Source organism: Doryrhamphus excisus, chromosome 19 (assembly GCF_030265055.1).
Source record: "Doryrhamphus excisus isolate RoL2022-K1 chromosome 19, RoL_Dexc_1.0, whole genome shotgun sequence".
Classification (NCBI taxonomy): Eukaryota; Metazoa; Chordata; class Actinopteri; order Syngnathiformes; family Syngnathidae; genus Doryrhamphus; species Doryrhamphus excisus.
Window position 1 is genome coordinate 9,735,591 of NC_080484.1, and position 23,107 is coordinate 9,758,697.

Consider the following 23,107-nt stretch of genomic DNA (forward strand, 5'->3'; position numbering starts at 1 on the left):
CAAACCATTTCCACGGTGAATTAATATCCGTATAATGCGTCTGATCATATCAATCTGAAGGATAAGTACTGGGAAAAAATAGCAGACGCCGGTTTAAACCTCAGGTTGTTTCCTCGACAAGGGGTTTCAATCAAGCATAAGCAAGACCAGGTTTGAGCCATAAGTTCTCATGAAGATTTACACTCGGAGCGGGCAAAGTACACCGACTTGACATTATTTACGATGTGCGGGGGTTGCCCGCGATCGTTAAAACCAGTCAAGTGTCCAGATGTAGCCGTAACCATAGAGAGGGAAGAAGGCATCAGCTGCTAGATTGGATTGCCCTTGGCCTCGAGGTTACACGGCCAAGCCAGCAAATGCGGAACCACGCCGGCTTGGCTCCTTAAAAGATCCCTTCTACTTTGTCTGATTCAGTAAGCGAGAGGCTGAGAGAAAGAGAGAGAGAGAGAGTGTCTTGTGGGGATGTTGAGGGGTGGGGGGGCTGGCAGACTGGTGTTACTCCATCAGGCCCGGCCAAAAGAGCAGCACTTCACTCCCCACACCACACCATCTGCTCCAAGTGGAGGGGATACAATGGACCCTCAGACACAGAGACACAGCTCGTTTTCAATCAGGCAAGGTGGGATTTTTTTGTCACCCATTTCAACACTTTCACTTCTAATTAATTAGGATGTTTGTTCCCTAATTAGGATTATCGTCACTTTTTCTTAGCATTTTTGTTTTTTTAAAACAAACCGCCGCAGCCATAAACACCGGACCATTAAGAAAAGCCTCACATCTCCTGATGAGACATTTTCATCTCCAATTCCCACACAGCTTGCAAATGTAATTGTGATTGGACTTAGGGGTGGCGTGCAGAGCTATTATTTTGTCATGATGGCGCGCTTGCACCAGCTGGCCTGCAGTTCGACATCCGCACACCCGAACAAGAAATCACCGCTTTCTCAATACTTCCCCAAAGCCGGGAGTCATGAGAGGAAAATAGCCGCTTCCCTTCCTAATTCCAGGTGTAAGGGACAAGAATATTCAGAATTGGACTGCCGACAAATGAGGAAAGTGATATGACCATCTGTTCGGCGACGGCGCAAAACGCTGGTGAACTTGAACGCACCCTCGCAAAATGTCTGACAAGCTGTCGCTGACCTCCGAGGCTCAGAAAGAAGGAAAGTGATTCATAAATTTGGGGCAAACGATAAAGTAGGGATGCACAAAAGAGCTGTGAATACCAAAGCTCAAGTATGGCAATCAATAAAAAAAAAAAAGTGCAGATTGCTCAGCCTATTCTTTAGTACATGAGTGAATAGTCAGAATGTATAAAAGCGACCATGAAAAGCCCCAGCATCTGGCGTATGTGCTTGTTTGATTGTTTTCTACTTCCTTCCAGTTGCTGTCCGCCTCTCTCTCTCTGTTGCTTTTCATCCCTCCATCGGGAGCCCGCAAAAGCAAAGGATTATGGATCTCTGGAAAGTGTTCACCCTTGGGTCAGAAGACAAGACAAGGCGAGGTAATGAAAGATAAACAGCTCGCTGCAAACACCTGTTAACGTCCGCTTCAAAAGAAAAGACAGGGAGGAGGGGCTTTTGCAGGGAGAGAAAACAACAAAAAAAAAAGTATTTGGCTGCCAAGCAACAGACGAAGGGCCCCCCAGGCTGTTGACAGATCTTTATGAAATGAAAAAAAGAGAAATGACAATGATTGTGGGCTTTTTACAACAGCGATGGACAATACGAGGAGTGTAAGAGAACACACGCGCGATCATAAAAACACATCTTGGCTGAGTCCTCGGTGCTTTGTGACAAAGACCACACGAAACCACAACAGGTATGAAATGAATGTTAACGATTCCTACGAATAACTGAGGGCATGAATCAAATTTTCATGAGGGTTAAAAGGGTGTTGAGTAGTTGGGGGACTAAGGAGCTATATGAAAAAAAAAGAGGAGGAGGGAGTTTAAGCTATTAGCCTCAGTCTCCAGGGGATTCAATTTGAGCCTCCCACAGGGCAAGGTTTCTTTATCCGCGGGGCACCACTGGGGCACCTCGGGGTTAAACTATAAGCGAGGATGTATAACACTATTGTGTGCCAAGTTCGAGGATGCTATCTATCCGGACATTTTTTTTTTTTTTTTTTACACAAAAGCAATTGGAGCAGAAAACGTCGCGGGGACCTAATCTGTCTGAGTAAGCGATATGAGATAAGAAGGCTTTTAAAGCATTCACGGTGGAAGATGGAAGAAAAGCCTGTGCAAGAAGGTGAGCTACGAATGTAAAAATAAATACAACAATGCAGCAGTGGGAGGAAAAGTGATTCATCAACAGTTTCTAAGGAGAGTCAAAGAAAGAACTTTTAACTCTTGGAGCTCCGGATGCACACCTGTCCTGTCTCTACGAGGACTTCGGAATCAATGTTAAACACCCTTAACACACATTTTGGAAAAGGATACGTTGCTGCCTGAGTAAGGCGAGATGTCAGCCATGTCTTGAAGGTCGCTGCACTCGGACTTTATAAGTGACAGGGAGAGTCCCTCTGCTGTGCTGCCAGGGTGCGCTGGTGAACAAGAACGATGGTGGTGACCCAGGTGGTGCCCGGATGCCATCTTGGTCCTCAGGCTGGTAGTCTCCCGGGACAAGTCCATGGAGTCTGGCGAGGAATGCTCCTTGCCCGGGTAGCCACCTGTAGGTGCGCCCAGGGGACTTTGGAAAGGATAGCCCATGAGAGGCAGGGGAAACGGGTGTCTGAAGGATGGGGGGCTGAAGCCCATCGAGGCAGAGAGCGAAGAGGGATGAAGAGATGGGTGGTGGTGACCACCGTGGGCACCCACAGCAGAGGACTGGTGGTGGTGCTCACTGGGCGTCTTCCTCACGACTAACGGCAGCGCCTCTGTTTGGTCGTTTGCAGCACCTGGAATGCCGGGGATGCCGGTGAAGGAGTCTAGCGGATTAGGAATGATGACATCACCGAAGCACTGCAGCCGCTGGTTGGTGGTGTGGAAGTTGGGATTGTCTCCGTTGACTGCAGCGGAGAACCTTTCAGGGGGTAAGGAGAGTGGGGGGAAGGCCTGCTGGGGCGTGGGGCGTGGGGGCTTGGCAAACACCTTCACTACAGTGTCCACCACCTGTGTCATAGCTGAGTTGAGTTCCTGCTTCAGTGTTTCTGCCAGTTGTTTACCTTCAGCGTGCATGGAGGCGCCGGGACCTCCCTGACCTTTGCTCCGGCCAATTCCGTCTCTCCTTGGCTTCTCCCCGTTGCCCAGCAGAGCCGGCTCCTGAAGCAACGCCCGAGCCCGATCCAGGAAGTGGCCTGGATCCAAATCAGACATCTCATTGTCGGAGCGCAAATCATCTCCACCTCGGTCGTCACCGCCATTGTCGGACCTCCCCGGGCTGTCCTCTGACAGGTTTCCGATGTCATTGTGGAGGTCGTTGTGCAGATCGTTGTGTTCAGAGTCGTCGGTTGAATCATAGATCTGAAAGAACTTCTCCTGGAGCTGGCGTAGCTGTTTTTGCATGTCCTCCAGCTGGAGCTTCAGCTGTCTCCGTTCCTCCTGCTTCTGCTCTTTCCTTTGACACACCAGCTGGGTGAAGCTCTGCTGCTGCTGCTGGGGCAGACGCTGTTTGCGCTTATTCTCTCGACTACTGCTGCTGCACACCTCGCCCACCCGAGGGCTTCCGGGGGCCTGCTGCTGAGACTGAGGAGGTGGGCACTCCAGATCCATTTCCCGATCCCTGTCCATGTCGTGGTCACGCTCGTGGCGAGAAGACGCAGGTACCACAACACTCGGGGAGTGGCTCATACCACGGATGATGTTCTCCACGCGAGCTCGTTTGGCGCGCAGGTGCTCATCGTTGAGACGCTCCATGTCGAAGGTTCCCAGGCCAGGGGGGCGGCCAAACGGGGACAGGCACTCCTGAGGGGTGCTGTCTTGAGAGGAATTGCTGCAGGCGTCTTCTTGGTGTGCATCCGAGCTGGTAGTGGAAAGCCCTGATCCGGGGAAGCCCGGGTCACCTCTCTCACCTCTGTCCCCTCTTTCTGGTCCTCCGCCGTTTTTAGCTAGGTTATTCTTGAGCAACTGGGAGATAATGGTGGTGCCAGGGAAGGGCATCATGGCATCCTCATACGAGTTGGCCCTCTTCAGTAGCTTCCGCAACACATTGGACTTTGACTCGCTGTCACTGGCCGATACAACGCCAGGCCCCCCGTGCGGCTGTACCACAGAGCACTCCATGGAGTCGGCGTCTGACCCGTGGTGAGAGTGGGCACTCAGAGAGTTCATGGCACTAAAAATGGCTGCTTTGGCGCGCGCAATGTTATCAGTGGTTGCTGTCGCTGAGGCAGAGGCTGAGCTGCCCACGGTCCTCTTCACACCAATGTCCACACGTCTTCGCTTGGTCTGTCTGTTCAGGAGGGAGTCGCTGTCATGGTCCGGCATCACGGGCTGCTGCTATTGGGCCATCTCCCACAAAAGCAGTCTGTCTCTGGGATCAAAGCCTCTGAGTACCTGTGCGAGGGAAGGGATGAAATAAAATAGAGTGAGGGAAAACTCAAATCGAGAGACACTGCAGCCTACACTTGGATATTAAGTACACGCTGATAGCGAACAAGCGTGAGTTCCTCCCTTTGACAATTTGATAGTGAAATAGACCAATGACGGAGGCTTAAGGGAAATGGGTGAGACCCGTCGTCAGAATTAGGCCTTCGCCGCGACATTCCGGGGCAAAGTCCTACATTTTATCCTGTCCCCTGTTACACGGCGCGTGACACTGAACCAGTTCCCACGCAACACAAAGCAGCATAAAATTATGATAATGACTTAAGTACTTGTCCTCATTTTCATGTTTGTGTGCGGTGACAGCCAACATAGGCGCTATTAATTGGAAGGACCACATTAAAAGAAACAGGGTTAAGATTATAGCTTCTTTTTTTTTTTTTTAACCGCCGCAAGTCGTCTAAGAGGCCATCATTTGATCCGTTCCACAAAACCGAATTCTAAAACCTCATGCGTCCGCGTGAATCAATAAGGCGACAATGACACATAAAAAGAAAGGCAAAATAGACCAATTGATTTTGGTTGCCAGTGTGAGCTCTCGTCTGTGCTTTTTTTTGAGGGGGGTTTGTTTCATTTGCCTTTTCATCTGGCAAGGGCACTTAATTCTGCTCAAATGAATAGGTCACACGGGTCAAACTGCAGCAAGAACCGACTTAAAGCGCTCTTACAAAAAAAAAAGCTTGAGTCTCATGACGGAAAAAATAAATTAGATTTAAATAAATAGGCACTTCAATTGTTAAGTGCTGTTTATTTAAATATCTATTTGAATTAGGCGAGTGTTGCAGCTATAAAATGGAACTTTAGTTAAATATACTCACATAAACTCATTTGGAATGACTTAAAGCAATATCAATTATACACATTGACTTGTTACAATAAAGGATTTAGGAGGAATCATGCTGTGTTTTAGGAACACCACTGACAAAATACACATCAAAAATGACTAAAAAAATAAGCGCAATAGAACACATATTTAGAAGGGGGAGAAGGGTTAAATGAAATGACCCCCGTCAATGAAAAATAGAGTACTTTTCCAGACTAAAGCCTCCTGATAGATGATGGCTTTTGGCCCATGCATGCGGTGCCTTGACATTAGTATTAAACGGCTCAGACAGGAGATAGAGAAGCTTCTCCTAAGGAGACAAAAACTTGATCACCACCAGGAGCTTTTAAACAATGAGCTGGAAATAGTCACCAGCACAAGCACCTGTCTTTTGGGACCGAGCACCTGTCTCTGTGCACACGCACACACGTATACACACACACACACACACTCACTCATACACTCTCTCTCTCTGCATGGTCACTACTTTTAATTTACGAGGAAGAGCAAAACATTGCATCTTATAGGCTCCATTTTTAAACCACCACATTTGCCAACATGAAAGCAGTTCTGGTTTGATTGACACTTCAAAATAAAACAGTTTCCTCCAAAATAAGGAATCCAAAAAGTGACGGGGCAAGACATATTACAACAGAAATTCTAACTTCATGGGACTCTTTATGTAACGCGCATACACACGCACATTGTGTTTCAAGTCAAACACATCAGATTTCAAATCGCATGCAACTTACTTCCAACTTGCAAAGCACGTCATCATCCTCAACAAAACACACTTAAAGCGATGGACTTTACCCCAAAAAACACCTAAAGCTATAGGATACGTTGATTAATGCCTATTTGAGACTATTTTACTCGCGTTAATTATTCGTTTTTGATTGTTTTGGTTTTTTTGAAGGTTTTTCTGACCGCCCACCGCGCGCAGAGAGGGGAGGTATCCGAGGTGACTTACCCCGCAGTTGATGATGAGGAGGAGGAGAAGAAGGAGGCGGCGATCCACTTCAGCAACAAAATGATTAAAAAAAAAAGAATAGATCACCGTCTGGGATGATTCTGGATTAAAAGACAGAAGAGCAAAAACGTCTGGAAGATGCGTTTTTTTTTAACGTAGTGGCTGTGTTCATCTATCGCGAAGCTTCAAGCACAAAGAGCGAGAGACCTACAGAGAATACGAGAGAGAGAGCGTGTGGATGGATAGATAGATGGATGGAGCAGGAGGACTGGATGCAGTGGTGCGCTCCTCCCCGGCCACTAAAAAAGATCCCACTTGAAGACGCAGCTGAAGGAAGCAGGAAGACGTGAACGCGTCACGGCCGACGGGCGTGATGTAACCGTGGCAAGCCACCAATAAGAGCAGCCCCCACCTCCACCTCCACCCCCATCACTCCAGCACGCAGGAGATCCACGCACTGAACTTGAGTCCGGACCACTGTGGGACCCCCCCACCCCCCTTTTCTCTCTCCTCACACCCCTCCTATATTCAGAAAAAAAGGACTTCAATCCATTTTCTTCGACCGCAGTAAGAATCATTATCCGCACTTTTTAATCTTGTATTAACTCATTTGTCGCTAAAAATGTGACATATGTTGTGACTTACTTTAATTACTTGCCGATATTATTTTTATTTTAAGTTACAAATCGGGTGTTCCTTTCGCTGTAATCAATGTAAGACTTGTTTTGGTTCGTATTTAAACCCATGGGCTTTATTTCTCGTTAGGAATTAGATATCACAAAATATACAATCAAGCAGACGTGATGAATTACAGAGTTATGTGGCATAGATACACAATTAAGGAAAGTATTATTTTAATCATCTCCGTGTGTTACACTATAGGACACACATTTATTCATTTGGAATATCAACAACAGGTGGAATTCTTATAACTAAGGATGTTGTTCCATTACAAATGAATGATGTGTTTATGGTGGTTGTATTCTAGAACGACTAAAAAGCAGCACGTCATTTAAAAATAAGGGTTATATTATTTTATTACTAACGAATTTTTTTTTTGCATTTGTTTTGTTTGTTATTTCCACGCAAGAGAAAACACGGTGATGTGCCTTCTTTTTAAATAAAATGTGACTAAGTCAGCAAAGTTATTTTTCCATAGCAGGTGCCCCCCCCATTCTAAGCCCATCTCTCTAGCTCCGTCCCTGCCTGCCGGTCTGTCTGCCTGCCCTCATGGAACCGGACTGCCCGGTTCTCCTCATCCTCTCCCTTGGGTGCACTTTCTGGAAAAAACAACGAAAATTGTCTTTTTTTTTTTAACTTTAAAAAGGTTTGTTCCGATCTCGGCCTGCATGTGGATTTATTTCTTTGGAACTCATGCCGAACCTCTTGGGCCCCAGGTGATGACGAGTGACTTTGACTGTAATGACATATTTATCAGAACTGGGCCCAATACTAAAAAAAAGAAAGGGAAAAAAGCAGGCCTGGGAAACAATATTGCCCTCAGAGGTGTTCAAGCTGCCATTTTTTTCCTTCTTTATCATTATTCAGCATTATACCATTATTCGATCCCTGCTTTTTATTCATATAAATTACTTTTAATATTATTTGTTCATTTTTATTCTCTAGACTACGAAGATGAAAAAAAACGAGTGAATGTGTGTGTGCTTAAAAGCTGTTTTGTTCCGAAAAGGTCCTCGGGTCCCAGAATGAAAAGGTTCGGGGAGGATGATGAGGATGAAGAGTAGGCGTCTGAGTCCTTATTGGACGACGTGTCCACCACTTGTTCTTTTTTTTTAACACCACAAAAATCATACACTCAAGCACCACAACATTAGGCAATGAAACCCAATACAGGAGCTGCAGCAACAAATGCTGAATTAACAAACACATTTAACGCAATTTATATTATTCTGGTTATATAAATATTACAGAAACAGTTCCCGGTACGATGCAGCACAGCTCTACACAACAAACTACATCTACGATAATAAACATATTGCGACATGAACACCTCAATCAAAAATGAGCATTATTTGATGCAAATCTTGCATTGGATGTGTTTAGAGTGTGCAGCTGTGCCTTAACCAAAATAACGGCATTAAAAAAAGGCCAATTGGTGAAATAAGTAACAATTTGCATACACTGTTGTTATTTCTTGGCTGTGAGAGCTGGCAGAGTGTGGCCCTCAGTGACCCACATCCAGTTTTTTTCTAGGCTATACAAGTATAGTGGTGATTATGGTGTGTGTGCGTGTGTGTGATGGTCATTAACTATGGCCTGTTTTACGCGCTACAAACACAGCCTCTAATTCAAATATGCTGCCTTATTTGCATGAAAGGGAGCCCTTGTTTCAGAAACAAATACAGCAGAGTATATTAGGACAGTTACGGTAAAAAAAAAATTAACTACAACTGTGCTTTAAGATATTCTGAGGTTTATATAAAAAATCGCTTCAAACCATAATTAACGATAAAGAACATTAATTTAATATTTATACGTTGTACTTAATTTTTAATTATGTTAAGACAATTCTGCACTGCGCGCGCAGGTCAGCATACTGAAGCGCGTACTCGTCGCCTAAGCGCACGTGCCAGGTTTACTCGCCCGGAGGTATAGGAATACTGACGTCATTAAAAAACAACAATGGCGTCAGCGACATAAAGGCTTGTATGTACTTACTCAAAGTCAAACACCACCCCCGGCATCTCAGTCTGTTCTTTTTTTCTTTTTTATTGCGCGCATGCGTGGTGGGTACAAAGTTTGCTTCTGGATGACGTCTCACCTGTCAACTTGGACTTAGCATGCTAGAGTTCACCGGCACGCGCACCCAAACGGGACGTGCAAATGTTGTCTTCCGGTTTATTGACAATGCAGTATACTTTCAATTAACTTGAATGTTGACTTCAGTATTCTGTATCTTTGCAAGGTTCCATCATATCTTAAAATTTCACCAAGTGGAAGTCAGGGATAAAGCAACTAACACACTATGACACACAAACACTAGTCAAAGATCCTCTATAAGACAGCACTGCAATATACTGTCAGAGATCCCCTATAGTGTATGATAAAGGTTTTCTGTTGTTTGATGATTTGACTGCCATTTGAATACAGACAATTTAAAGCGGTTTGGTTTCCCCTTGCTTATTTTAGTGATACAAAAGGGAAGTGATGACAAAATGCGAAGACTGGAAATGCAAAGTAACACAATATCGAGGTAGTGTCGTGGTGTTAAACTCATCAACAAGTTGATGGTGACCCTGACAGATGATTTCTAACTCCATTATTACCAATGGAAATAATATAAATACATTGTGCTTTAACCATAAAAACCTTCAGGTGTCTTTGAAAAATGTGCTTTAAAGTAAAACTCATTATGACGTGTTTTTAATGGCTTCTGCAGTATATGTTTGGATGACACTCACACACTACAACTGTATGAGGGGACAATTAAGAGCAACGAGTGATCAGTTAACATGCTCGAGCGTCTCTGCAGCATAAACATGAGCATGAGGGCTTGCATGTATAGGGACTGCAGTGACAAGTATCTATACAATAAAGCACCTCTCCTCTCTGCGCTGCATACATTTTACTGCTCTCCGCTTGCAACACATCTTGTACCTGTTGGCACCCTCTTGTCTGGCCCGTGTAGCGCCGGGAACCTTTGACCCCCACCACTGCCCCGGCTGTCTGTGATCGCGCGCAGCAAGCGTGGCCTTTCGCTCATGACCTGTGGTGACCTTTCACTGACCTTTTCACACCAGGGTAGGCTGCCTAAGGGGAGGTCAGAGGGAGGGCAGGATGTTGTCCACTCGGCTTGGTGCACGTGGAGCCTGTAAGCACAAGAAATGGTTGGGATTTGGTACAAAAACTACACAGAAATGAGTGGAAAACACAGCTTTTTGTTAGGATATATGCCCTGTGGGGCTGCTAGGAATCTTAAAATGGTTTTATGGTTTGTTCTTCCATGGATGGAGCCTGTAATCACAATTTATAGGCTGATGTTTAAAAGCAGAATCCAATTCGTTTTGCTGTTTGAGTATAGTTAAATAGTTACATTACATTGTGCTTTTGTTTGGTACAGTTTGCTGGAAGATAGCTTGTATGCACTCCTGATAAAAAACAAAAAACAAACACAGTTGAAAAATTTCACAGACGCCCCTGCACAACCTAAAGCAGGGGCAAATTAATGACTAAAACTGAGGTTGTACTGTAATTGCATTGACTGCTATTTAAAACAATGCTGCATGTAGTCAAAGGAGGCGGTTGACGGCCCACTAATTAGTTTCCATATAAAAACAGCACACACATGCATACACACTGGACACCCGGCACGTTCAAAGACTTCCCCCGCGGACAGAGGCGTCTGCCAGCGCTGCTATAAATCACGCTGATGTTGGTGCTGAGGGCAAGGCGCACCTTGTCCACTCCTGGGCTGAATAAACCATAACATCCTGCCTCTCGTGCTGCCCGCTGCCCTCGAAGCACGACCCAAGAGGAGACCACCACCATCAAACACCCACACCTCCTCCCTTCCGCTCCTCTCACACTCCATCCCTCCTCATCCACTTGTAGCCATCACTTCAGCTTCAGCATTATTATTACTGAAGACCTGTTTCTCTCTTTTTTTCCATTGAATGACTTCCTGTTGTGTGATTGGGATGAGAGAGAGCGAGAAGCGCAAAATCAGCAGGAAGCAAGCATTTAACTAGAGGGGGCCGACACCCTCTTCCCGTCGTGTGCCGTAACGGGGGGTCCCAATGGGCGCCTTCCCTTACCTCAGGGTGTGCTCCATTTTGGCTCTGGAAGGTGCAGCCTTTCCTCCTGGAAAAGAAAGGTTTTTAACTACCTGGCTGGAGGAGGCGAACGCACTGGCTCATAATAGAGCATCACCGCCCAGCGGAGACATTAAAAAGAAAGTGAACAAAGAAGAAAGAATGTGCAAAGTGACAAGGTTATCTGCTAATTGTTTCCCTTGATTTTTATGGCTTCACTGGGAGAAGCTGAGCAAACAAAGCGGCCCAGCGGTCGCCTCTTGGCACTCCACTTCAAGCTCTTATTATAGAGCATGTAGCTAAACATGCTTTCTCCCAAATTACATTTCCAAGTACAGTGGAACCTCTGAAGTCACACCATTTGGAATTTGACCAAATGTTTTGTGAAGCTATAACTTTTAAAGTTACGCAAAACGTCATGCATGACGGCATACGCTAAATGAAATACACAATGAAATAAACGTAGAAAGCAGCGGTGCTGTTTAGTATCCCACTGTAAATGATATCTAATACCATTTTCAAGCTATAACCTTTTCAAATAGTAATATAATAACTTTTTTTTCTTGGAAAAAAATGATGAAACGTGCTCATGGTAGCTCTTAACTCATTCACTACCATTACATCAAAATAACAATTTCTTTACAAATATAACACCATGAAGTATTAACAATTTTCACATTTAGAACTGAACTGTGTGTGTACACAATGCTGAACCTTCTGCACACTACACCCCTCCATGCTGTGTAGGGCTTTAATACACTGAAAAGAGCCGTGCCGAGCTCGTATCAAATGTACTCCTGCCAATAAATTAATCTTTGGAAAAATAAAAACATATACATACGTCTTTGGGAGCAAATGAGTTCATCATTTTACAGCTCTAATTGTAAAAAGGTTGACATTGGTGTTAGGAATGGAATATTTTCCTTCTGCTTTGACCTGTTGAAGGCTTGTTGAAAACAGAGAGGACATATTCCATTCCTAACAGTTATGTTTTTTGTCTTTATTCAAAAACTCCCAGCATCCCAGCATTCCTCCCCCTCACCCACCCCAGTTTCTATTCTTCTTTTCTGTGTTTCTTCTTGCTCCGGTCCGGTCGCTCCAAATGCGCATAACATCAAGTAACGGCAAATAAAATTTCATGGTACAGGGAAGTTGTAGCCAACACCTTTCCTGACACAGAGCAAATCTGTTTAGCATGTAAGGGCATTTAGATCAACAATACTATCTGCCCCAATGGCTGGACGGGACAAAAAAAAAACAAAACTCCCAGCATCCCCGTATGCATTGTCACGTGACCAAATGGTATTTATTAGTAGTAGAGTATTATTAGTAAGAGTAGTTAACGTCATTTTCCACTCGTATCAGTGTTAAGAATGTTACATTGTGAATTGAAGTGTAGGGTTCGTAAATGTTTTATGATGGTGGCAGTGGGACACAGTGTGGAGATAAGAATAGAGAGGCATGTGTCTATTTATACCGATGCTTGTCATTGTCACTGTCATGTTGTTTTGCTTGTATTGGGAGGAGACAGCAATCACCTTTTTATATGTCCCATGAGCACCTTCTTCCACTCAGCTGCACTGAACTTGTGTGTGTTTGTGTGTCCAAATGTCACACCACAGCTACATGGCTTCACAGGTCAACCACAAAATAGACCTCTCTCGCTCCCTCTCGTCCGACGAATGTTAAAGAAAGACGTGCATGTAGGAAAATGATGATTGAATTAGACATGTAGAAAGGAAAGGTGGGAAATGGAAAGGTACATGGCAAAGTCGAACATTAAAGTCGCCTCTTATGCAAAAGTGGAGTAAGTGGAGAAAAATCGACAAAAATGTACATCGTTCCCTTTTGATGGAGATACCTAAAAGTCACCGAATTGAGAGAAGAAACCAAACATGAACGCACGCAAATGTCAAGGGAATTCCATTGCTTCGAATGGATGTCAGTTTGACGTGACAAAACAATAAAATGATGCTTGTACTGTAAATGCTGCTACATTTCGGAAATTGAACCAATTATAATAAACACCTAGTTTAAAATTACTATTTAAAGTGTGTATTTGTGTAGTATATATATTAGGTATGTCCAATAATTATCTGTACTGATAATTATCGGCCTGATATCAGTATCAAAATGTGATATCGGTATCAGATTTTTCTCTCACGGGCCGCAGGCATGCTGGAGCCTATCCCAGCTGTCTTCGGGCGAGAGGTGGGGTACACCCTGGACTGGTGGCCAGCCAATCACAGGGCACATATAGACAAACAACCATTCACACTCACATTCATACCTATGGACAATTTGGAGTCGCTAATTAACCTAGCATGTTTTTGGAATGTGGAAGGTTACCCGGAGTAGAACCCACGCACGCACGGGGAGAACATGCAAACTCCACACAGAGATGCCCGAGCGGGGAATTGAACCTGTGTCTCCTGGCTGTGTGGCCTACACGCTAACCACTTTCATCAGCTAATAGGCTAGCATTTCAGTTAACATGTGAGTGTAATGTTGGCACTGCAGCTCCCATATACTGTATATTCTAGACCCGCAACTTAATGTTATAATACATATATGCGATACGTGTATGGCATCAATGTATACAAAGTGGATAAAGCACAATAGCGTTTCTTCGAGACCCAAAACAATGTGTTCCCAATAGGGTTTACACTAATCCACACCTAATTCAACACACTGTCAGTAGAAGAAGCCATGTATGCCCGAGGCCACTCTGGATCCCCGCTGCCCTTTTTCCTTACAGGAATCTCCTCTTCCTGTATAAAAGTTTATCTGCCAGTCACCGCCGCCTCCCAAAAGGAAAGTGACAGCAACTTTATTCACCCATTGACCCGTGAAGAGGACAAAGAAACACTCATACACACATACAAGTGTGTAACCTGACTAAGGGCTTCTTTTCTTTCAAGCCAAGAGCCATGAGGAAACGTGTGTATTCAGCACAACCTGGCGAGGCGTGTGTCCTCTGTGTGTGTGTGTGTGTGTGTCATGGTTTTTCTCCTTCCTTTCAGCCTCTTTGGACATTTTTTATACACTCATCTTGGCATCTTGGCGTTACCTTTTCTAACATGTGAAACTGGCATATCCACCATCTTGGCTCATCATCCTTGCATGCTTTCTGGTCTTGTCTTGACCCAGTTAAAGGTCCGTCCATTCCGGGCTTTCAAACTCCACATATAACCCCCCCGTTGCCAGAGAATCCTGAGATTACGGGATGGTCACTTAAGAGGAAAGGAGTGAGGGTGAAGTGCTTAGTTGAAGATTATCCGTTAAAAGGAAGGGGATGGTGGCGGAGATGGAGCAGAGACGCACGCGCTTACGAGACGGGATGGAGATTGCCAGAGAAGTCACAGAGAGGCCGAATGAATCACATGTTGATAAAGTGTGTGTGGGAGAGGGTTAACAGAAAAGATGAGTTGACAGAGCGAGAGAGAGAAAGAGTGGAGGAAGGCGGATGAAGAGAAGCAGAGATGAAGAGATAACCAGAGGAGGAAGCAGGAAGGATGAGGGCCGGGGGATGGATTAGGCAGCAAAAACAGCCATTGTCAAGTATAAAACGCTGATTTTTCCCCTCCCCCTACGCATTTGCTTTTTTAAAAAACATGCCAGAAGACAGCTGGGATAGGCTCCAGCACCCCCGCGACCCTCGTGAGGATAAGCGGTAGAAAATGAATGAATGAATGACTGAATAGCAGACTGAAAACACCACAAAAACACATAAACGCAGCCTTTGGGAATCATTATTTTCATAACCCTCATTTTACATTCATCCATCTATCCATTTTCTATGCTAGGGTTGCGGGGGTATGCTGGAGCCTACCCCAGCTGACTTTGGGTGAGAGGCGGGGTCAAAATCCATTATATTCAATATAATAATACATAAGTTGTGTTTACATTTGTGTTTACACTATATAGTATTCAAGTGTATATGCTATCTTAATATATATATATATGTATATACACATATACAGCACATGAGAGGTATGAATATTTTATACAACATATGCACAATTTTTTTCATATTTGAATTACATTATTTACACTATTTAAAAAACTGTTTTGTACTGATTTTACATAAAATTGGTTACAATAATTCTAATAATAATATGAATAAATACATTATACATAATTGATAAAAGATACTATTATTTAAGTGAGCACTTATATTTTTATACCGTTTTTTGAAAACTGTGAATAATCAATAAGTTACTAAAAATTACATTAATTAAAAAATATATTTCTTTATCCAACTCATGTTTTGGGGCATTTTAGCTCTCAAGACCCCTACGTAAACATCCATCCATTTCTTATCCTTAGTAGGGTTGCGGGGGTATGTTGGGGCCTATCCCAGATACACCCTTGACTGGTCGCCAGCCAATCACAGGGCACATATAGACAAACAACCATTCACACTCACATTCATACCTATGGACAATTTGGAGTCGCCAATTAACCTAGCATGTTTTTGGAATGTGGGAGGAAACCGGAGTACCCGCAGAACATGCAAACTCCACACAGAGATGCCCATGCGGAGAATCGAACCCAGGTGTTAGAGCTAATCTGTTCCAGGGTCAACCTGTAACCTCCCCAAAAACAGTAAACAGTGAGTAGTACTCACCCTTTGCAGTAATGGAGCCATAGCATGTAAGGAAGGATGAACTCTAATCTGTGGTTATCGTCACTCTTTTCCTCTTTACATCGAAGGTACCCCTGTGTGGATAAAGAGAAATGAAAGGTGAAGTTTTTATGACCAGTTTGAGAGTGATGTATGACAACTAAGACAGCGCATTGTGGCTAATAGAGGGAGAGCTCATTCGACATCATTTGATTAGATCAGGCTCCAATTACCGTATTTCCCCTGCTACGCACACATTGCCACACACTCACCCCTCATGATGATGATGGGAAAGAGGACAGTCTCAGAGGGGTGAGCGGGAGAAAGAGGATGAGGGTGACCCCCACCCCATCCTCTCCCACACACACACACACACACACACACACACACACATTAATCTCCTCATTTTCATTTCTCTTACCATGTGGGATTAGAATGATTTTATTTAAAGTGTCAGCTTGAGCTACCGGATTGAGAAATCTGGATTTCATAGGGATTATTTTACTACAGAAAAAATACACACACACACACACACACAAACATTTTTCTTCTCCGCCACTCACTAATGACCTGCTTGACCAACAAAGTGTATTTATCCTGAAAATCAGGGATGAGAGAACATTGTGATACTCTTAAAAAGAATGTGTGTGTGTGTGTGTGATTCCACAGTAACACAAACCTTTATTTTTGAAGTGATAAAAACTCATTCTTCATCTCTGAGGCCACGGGGAAACAAAACCAAAGCTTGGTCCTTTAGCAAGCGTCAGATTTAACATCCAATCTACATTAGGATAAGGCTTTTGGTGCTCAGGCGGGGTGGAAAAAGAAGAATAAAACATAACAGCGTCACCTTTTCATCCCGGCTCTTCTCATTACATTAAAGGATGAGGGATGAGGGAGCCAGGACAGCGGCTGAGCAGTATTTAAAGACACCATCCCCTTCATCTGTTTAATTTCTCTTTATTTAAGAGACTCCCTCCTCCCTTTAGTGTGTTTTCAATTCTCTTCATCTAAAGACACTTCATCTGACTGATTGATCACTGTGAATTGCGTGCAAGACAATAAAAACTCAGTCAGCCTCATCGCCAGCCTCTATGCTTAGGTTAACATACAGCTGTGCAAAAAGTACGTCGATAAACCTCACTCCCTGATGCCTTAAGAGCTGGACATGCAGTTGACAGCTCTGGCTTTTAGCTCTCATTCAGTGGACTGCGGTTTGATTCATGGGTCATGGATCACCCATACCGTGTATCCAATGTCAATTATGATCTGGTTGAATGAAACAGGGTCTATTTGTGGCCTGTGGCACATTCGAAAAATAAAATGTAATTAAAAAAAATAAATAAAAAGTAAACAAAACAGTAAAATTGTTATATTTTGAGGAAAAATAATGCCATTTTAAAATCATTTTAACAACAATAAAGTCAAAATATTAAGAGAAAACAAGAGAAAAAAAGAAATTAATAATGTCATATAAGTAGCATAGAGTTGTAATATTAAAAAACATGTTCATTCATTCATTCATTTTCTACCGCTTATCCTCGCGGGGATGCTGGAGTCTATCCCAGCTGTCTTCGGGCTGGACTGGTGGCCAGCCAATCACAGGGCACATATAGACAAACAACCATTCACACTCACATTCATACCTATGGACAATTTGGAGTCGGCAATTAACCTAGCATGTTTTTGGAATGTGGGACGGGGAGAACATGCAAACTCCACACAGAGATGGCTGAGGGTGGAATTGAACTGTGGTCTCCTGGCTGTGTGGTCTGCGCACTAACCACTCTGCTCGGTGCAGCCTAAAGAAAATGTTATTTTTTATTATTATGAGAAACACAAAACAAAATTAAGTAGTAAGTTTTGGAAAGAGTGGACACTCGCCACAGTCCCTACCGGAGTCAGTGTGAGTAACACTTAAATCAGGACCTTAGACGTGACGGATCCCGTGTGAGCCTGGGGCCAATCACATTCATATGTACATACGGCCTATTCACTGCATACTTGTGGGAGGAAGTCCGAGTCCCCAGAGACATGCTAACATGTCAATAATATTACTAGACAACCAGCGACTAGCCAATAAACATGAGTAATTCATCCATCCATCCATCCATTTTCTATCCCACTTATCCTCATGACGGTATGCTGGAGCCTATCCCAGCTGACTTAGGGCAAGAGGCGGGGTACACTTTTAAATATGCTTCTTTTCGTCACGCTAACAGCAACTGGTTTATGATGCCCCTGCGAACCCTCCTTGTACCTTGAAGTTGAAGTTCTCCTCCAGTTTCAGATCAACATTTGCAATTAAAGTGTGACGTCAACCACGTCAACATCATCTAAACTAACTGACTTAGGATCAGATATGTTTGTATTCACCTGCAAACTTGTAACAAGTGTATGTTATGTATGTAAATATGTATGTATACAAATATTATTTTGTGTTCATCTCCTTGCTTCAGCCCAATTTAGCCGGCATTTTCCTTCCCCAAACAACAAAAGGTTACTTATCCTTATCCCCATGCATTACTATAAACATTCATGCACGCACACATGCATTGATTGTAAAGAGGAAGGTCTTGGGAAGTAGGTTAAGCACCTCGCGCTGCTCTCACCCAGCTTAGAAGCAGTGTGTGAGCTGGGTGGGAGGGTTGGTCCACAGAGGTGGAGAGGGTGGGGTGGGGTTAAAAGATGGAGAAATCTTCCCCAGGACATCTGTCACAGTGAGGAACTTGTGAGTTGCTGTTTTTCCAGGCGGCTTCGTGACCCGCAATCCTCTTGCATGACTGGCCAAGAACTATGAGGGTGTCAGCCCCTGCATGAAGGCCCGGGAGACCCCATCCGGATCCAGTTTAGGCAAACCATACCGAGCAAAGAGGATGTACAATTAAAGCTCCTCTGTCTTTGGACTGCTCTCTTTGTCGTCCAATGTTTTGTATTAAAAAGCCAAAAGAGAATAATGTTGCAGAAATTCGGGATAAAAAGGAGCGTGTGCATGACAACACCCCCCCCCCCCCAACCCCCCACCCCCCTCCTGCCGCCACCTCTCAACTGCAGGTGTACAGTAAACAACAATGCATTGACACACACACATGTGCGTACATACATGGACATAAGCGCACACACAAAAGGCTCATTGTGTGTCGGCGAGCCCATTCTTTTTAATCTGGGATTATGTTATTCCCGTCACGATGGTAGCACAGGAAACAATGCTTTATAGTTCACGATGGGAGGAAATGTGCAATAATGACGGTAACACCTCAATCTGCCTTATTTAACTATTACATGCCGTATGTTTCTCTCTCACACACACATACATGCAGACACACAAATGCATGCAGACACACACATACACGCAGACGCACATATACGCTACTGCAAACAGACACACAAAGGGAAGTTAGCATAAGGATAATGAAAAAAAGTATTCAAATATAATCAACAACAATGAATTAACAAATAAACAAAAAGAACACATTTGAAAATATAATTAAAATATTTAAATTATGACTCTATATATTAGGCTCCATCACCCCCTGCGACCCTTGTGAGGAAAAAAGCGGTAGAAAATGAATTAATGAATGACTCTATATATGATATACTAAAACATTAATAATTGTAAAAATAATGGAATGTCATTATTACTGTATATATTATATACAAATAAAAAATGTAACAAAACATAAAAATAATAATTTTGAAATATATATATATATATATATATAAAATGCTGATAGAATAAAAAAATAATTGCAATAACAATTACTGAAAAAATAATGTGTCACATTTTAAAAATATTTATACAACACGCTAATAAAAGTTTAAAAAACACTTAAATAATTATAATGAATTTAAATATATATAATATCCCAGTTTAAAATAACGCAATGTATTCATTTTTTATTTTAACATGCAAAAATAATTCTGAAATAATAATTATCAATAATAATTCATAATAATCTGTTTTATTGCAAGCAATGCAGTAGCTGTAATCACACACTAAAAAGTGTCCATTAACACATAATCAAATCTATTCTTCTCCGTCATCTTTTGGTCATACAAGCTCTTCTACGTATGCTGCAGGATCCATGAATAAGGTCACATCTCTTAGGCCGGGGTTGAGTAGTATTAAATGTATTACTACATATACAGTAGTATTAAAATGTATTTACCAGTTAGTAAGGCAGGGATCAAATGGTACTGCTGGCCAGCCAGGCACCTATTGATGTGTGAATAAGACCTCCGCTGATGGCTGTATTTTGATTGTGAGGCCCCAGGTGCTGTCGGCGTTATGCATGGACACTCATGGCAACGCTATTCTGGCACACACACACACACACACACACACACACACACACTAACACACCCGTTCCCGGCCAAGATGCGCTGCGTGTGTGCACGCGAACAAGTGGAGGTGTGTAATGAAACAACATCCATCTCTTTATGAAACATGTCTGATCTATGTATTAGTAAACCGAGTAAACCGAGAGGGAGTGGGCATGGAACCATTTTGGTGTATACATTGCAGTGATTAGCACTGATAGCAGATCATCCTCTCGTGTATTTCTCAGCATTCATATCAGTATATACCAATTTCATGTGCACTTCATTATGGTAATTGAGGCAAATGTATGTGTGTGTGTGTGCTTACCCAGATGTCAGTGCACAGGCATGTCCATGTTGGGTGTCCCCAGCTGTCTGCTCGCTAATCATTTAGCAGAGGGCTAATGCAGCCCCCCACCCCATGACCTCATGCACACATAGACATATATACAGTAGAACACATGCACACCAGTACAGAGGATCCAGTTTTTCAAACAAGGAAAGGCCAGTTAGGCACCTCCAAAAGGGATATTGGGCATTTTGACAGGCCTGTGCGACCAGAGATGCTGATCTACAAAGGCGAGAACATAAATAGCACATAAACTGCCTTAGAAGCGGCGCAAAGACCGCAGCGGCTCCCCGTGGGGGCTTTCCCACTGGAAGCCGCCACGTTTCCATATCAGTGGCCCTTGTAGCTTGTAACAGTGATCTGGCAGGTTGGGGGCGCTTTGATGCGCCGTCACCCAGCAGGTCGAGTGTATCCATCCCCGGGGCGGTGCCGCTCTTTGGGCTAGCCTGTCTGGGGGTGACGGAGGGGCCCCCCTCCTGGAAAACCTCCCTGATGCCTGCACTCACCAGATGGCCTCAAAGAGGGAGCGGGCGACACGGAGCCAACATCCAGCTTTCAAACAGAGCAGCAGAAGAGCAAATGGCCTGTAAATATTTCATACAAACACTCGCACTCATCTCCAAGCGAGGAAACGGACACGGCTGAGTGTGTGTGTGTGTGTGTGTGTGTGTGTGCCTGGGCCAAATCAAAGACAGTTTGATTAAAAATGAATCGTTTTCCCACTCACTCCTCACACATTCACCTCTTCTGCATAGTAATCACACACCCATAGGTGAGTCTTAACACAAAAAAAAAATGGCACTCAGTCGAAGGCAGACCTCCACCAAGGCCAAACTGGTGTTATTTGTCCATCTGTTCATTTGTCAGCAGGCTACTTCCTGGTTCATGCAGGATGACGTAAGACGCTAACAGGGCGGTGCCATTGACGTAAACATCATTTCCTGTTACCGCACCTTGCCAAAATTAAATAATTCCTTCCATTCATTGTTTACATCCGGGGCCAGCCAGGCTTTTGCACCCCTGACCCCTTAAACCTGGAACACTCCCTGGTTGTTTGCCAATGCATATGTCACTTAAAAAAAAATAGGGCCACTTCTACATGTACAACCGGATGACCGCCCCCCTTTGGTCTGCCTCCAATGCACCCCCACCTCACCCCACCCCTGCAGAAGCAAAGAAGAAGCACCCATGTAACTCTGACATGAAAATGTTATTTTAAAATATGGATCACTGCTATTTCCACAACTACACATGTATATTTTGAGGTATTTTCCATTAAAAAAAGGCTTTGTGATAACTTGTTTCTTACATTAAAATCCATAAAAAATAAAACGACAATATTTTTAAAATCAGCACCTAAATATGTTTTCTTTCAAATTATATCCACTACAAGTACAGTATATTTTTTTTACCTTCAGCCTGCTCCCACCCATGGAATCCACACACGGGAGGCAACAAACAACTGCGATTGGCAAAACTCATCGCCAACGCGACTGAGCCTTTTTCACATTTGCACCAACCTCCCAACATTGGTAAGAATAAAGCAAGAAAAAAAAAAGTTTGGGTATGAGGCCTGGGTTTATAATTAATCACACAATAAATGAAAATAAACTGGATATATTGCCATGTGCATGCGTTTCCCTCGTTTCCTGCCTCCAAACAAGCTGAATTCAGCATCTTGCCGCATTTGTTCCATAGAACAACAGCATGAATGGCGTGAGCCCTTTTGCCAGTCATACGGTCTCTTTGTCTTAGTGGGTGGAGGCGGGGGCCGCTCGCATGCACACAGAGTGTGTCGCCTCGTGATGAGCAATGCAAGGTAACGTAGTAGAAATCAAATTAGTTGATTGCAATATATTGTTATGGACTTTTTTATATTATGTCTCATGTCGCCAATCTCATGTATCGTCCCGTCTTGCACAGTGGCACTTCCCTCCTCATAAATGTATCCAGATCTTCATCAAAAAGCCATGTGTGTCAACAGAATAGAAATGTCAATAGAAAGGATAAAACCTCTACCCTCTACAACACAGAAGCACCCGTCACAATTCACTCTCAGCACCAGACTCTTTTCCTTGAGCCTCTTCTGTATCTTAACCTGTTCACTAATAGCCCATAACCCCTGTGCAGAGCGGTGGAGGTTATGCTATTTGCTGCTCGGTAATTGCCCTCTTCATCAGTACTCTGCCCGCGCAGGCGGCGACGCTGCCAGCCCCCTGGGTCCTCCTGATGTCATTAATGCGCGATTAGGGCCGATAGGGAGCAGCAGTTAGGAGGTTAAAAAGCCCCTGACAGCCCTCATCATCGGCAAGGAAGCCTCGAGACCGACACAGGGTCCGCCCAGATGGGCGAGAGAGCACTGGTGCCAAAGCGTTAACTTGTTGGTGCGCCTCAAAATCAAGGCATGCTAAGGAAATGACGCTGACGCGAGAATGATACGAGTTGTTTCAATATTTGAAATGAAGTAGAAAAAGAAATGCATATGTTGGACGACACAGCAGCAACAGAACCAATGTTGTAATCACAATATGGGGCAAATTGCTAAGCCAGCATTATCGTGTAACTAAAGTGTATGTCGAGGTACATAATGGGTAATTCTCTGTTTAAAAAGATAAAGACATGTGTGGTCATGTTTTACATAAGAATTGTGGATGATGGGCAAAATTCCTAAAAAAAAAAAAAAAAAAAAAGACAAGGGCA

At 43.7% G+C, this 23,107-nt stretch overlaps 1 protein-coding gene across 5 annotated transcripts in view; it reads right to left on the minus strand.

Annotated features, from left to right (window-relative positions):
* The window catches only part of LOC131106884 (prospero homeobox protein 1-like), an 85,375-nt gene that overhangs the window by 21,305 nt on the left and 40,963 nt on the right, over window positions 1-23,107 (minus strand). For 3 of the 5 annotated variants that reach the window (XM_058056386.1, XM_058056385.1, XM_058056384.1), the window contains 3 exons: window positions 15,742-15,833; window positions 10,088-10,169; window positions 2,444-4,498 (listed from right to left, as the gene is read on the minus strand). In XM_058056386.1, the coding sequence (XP_057912369.1) occupies window positions 2,444-4,429 (1,986 nt within the window). In that variant the 5' untranslated portion in view covers window positions 4,430-4,498; window positions 10,088-10,169; window positions 15,742-15,833. Of the gene's footprint in view, window positions 1-2,443; window positions 4,499-6,121; window positions 6,316-6,339; window positions 6,791-10,087; window positions 10,170-15,741; window positions 15,834-23,107 lie in introns of those variants that run through there. The other 2 variants (XM_058056383.1, XM_058056387.1) reach the window with 2 other exon arrangements.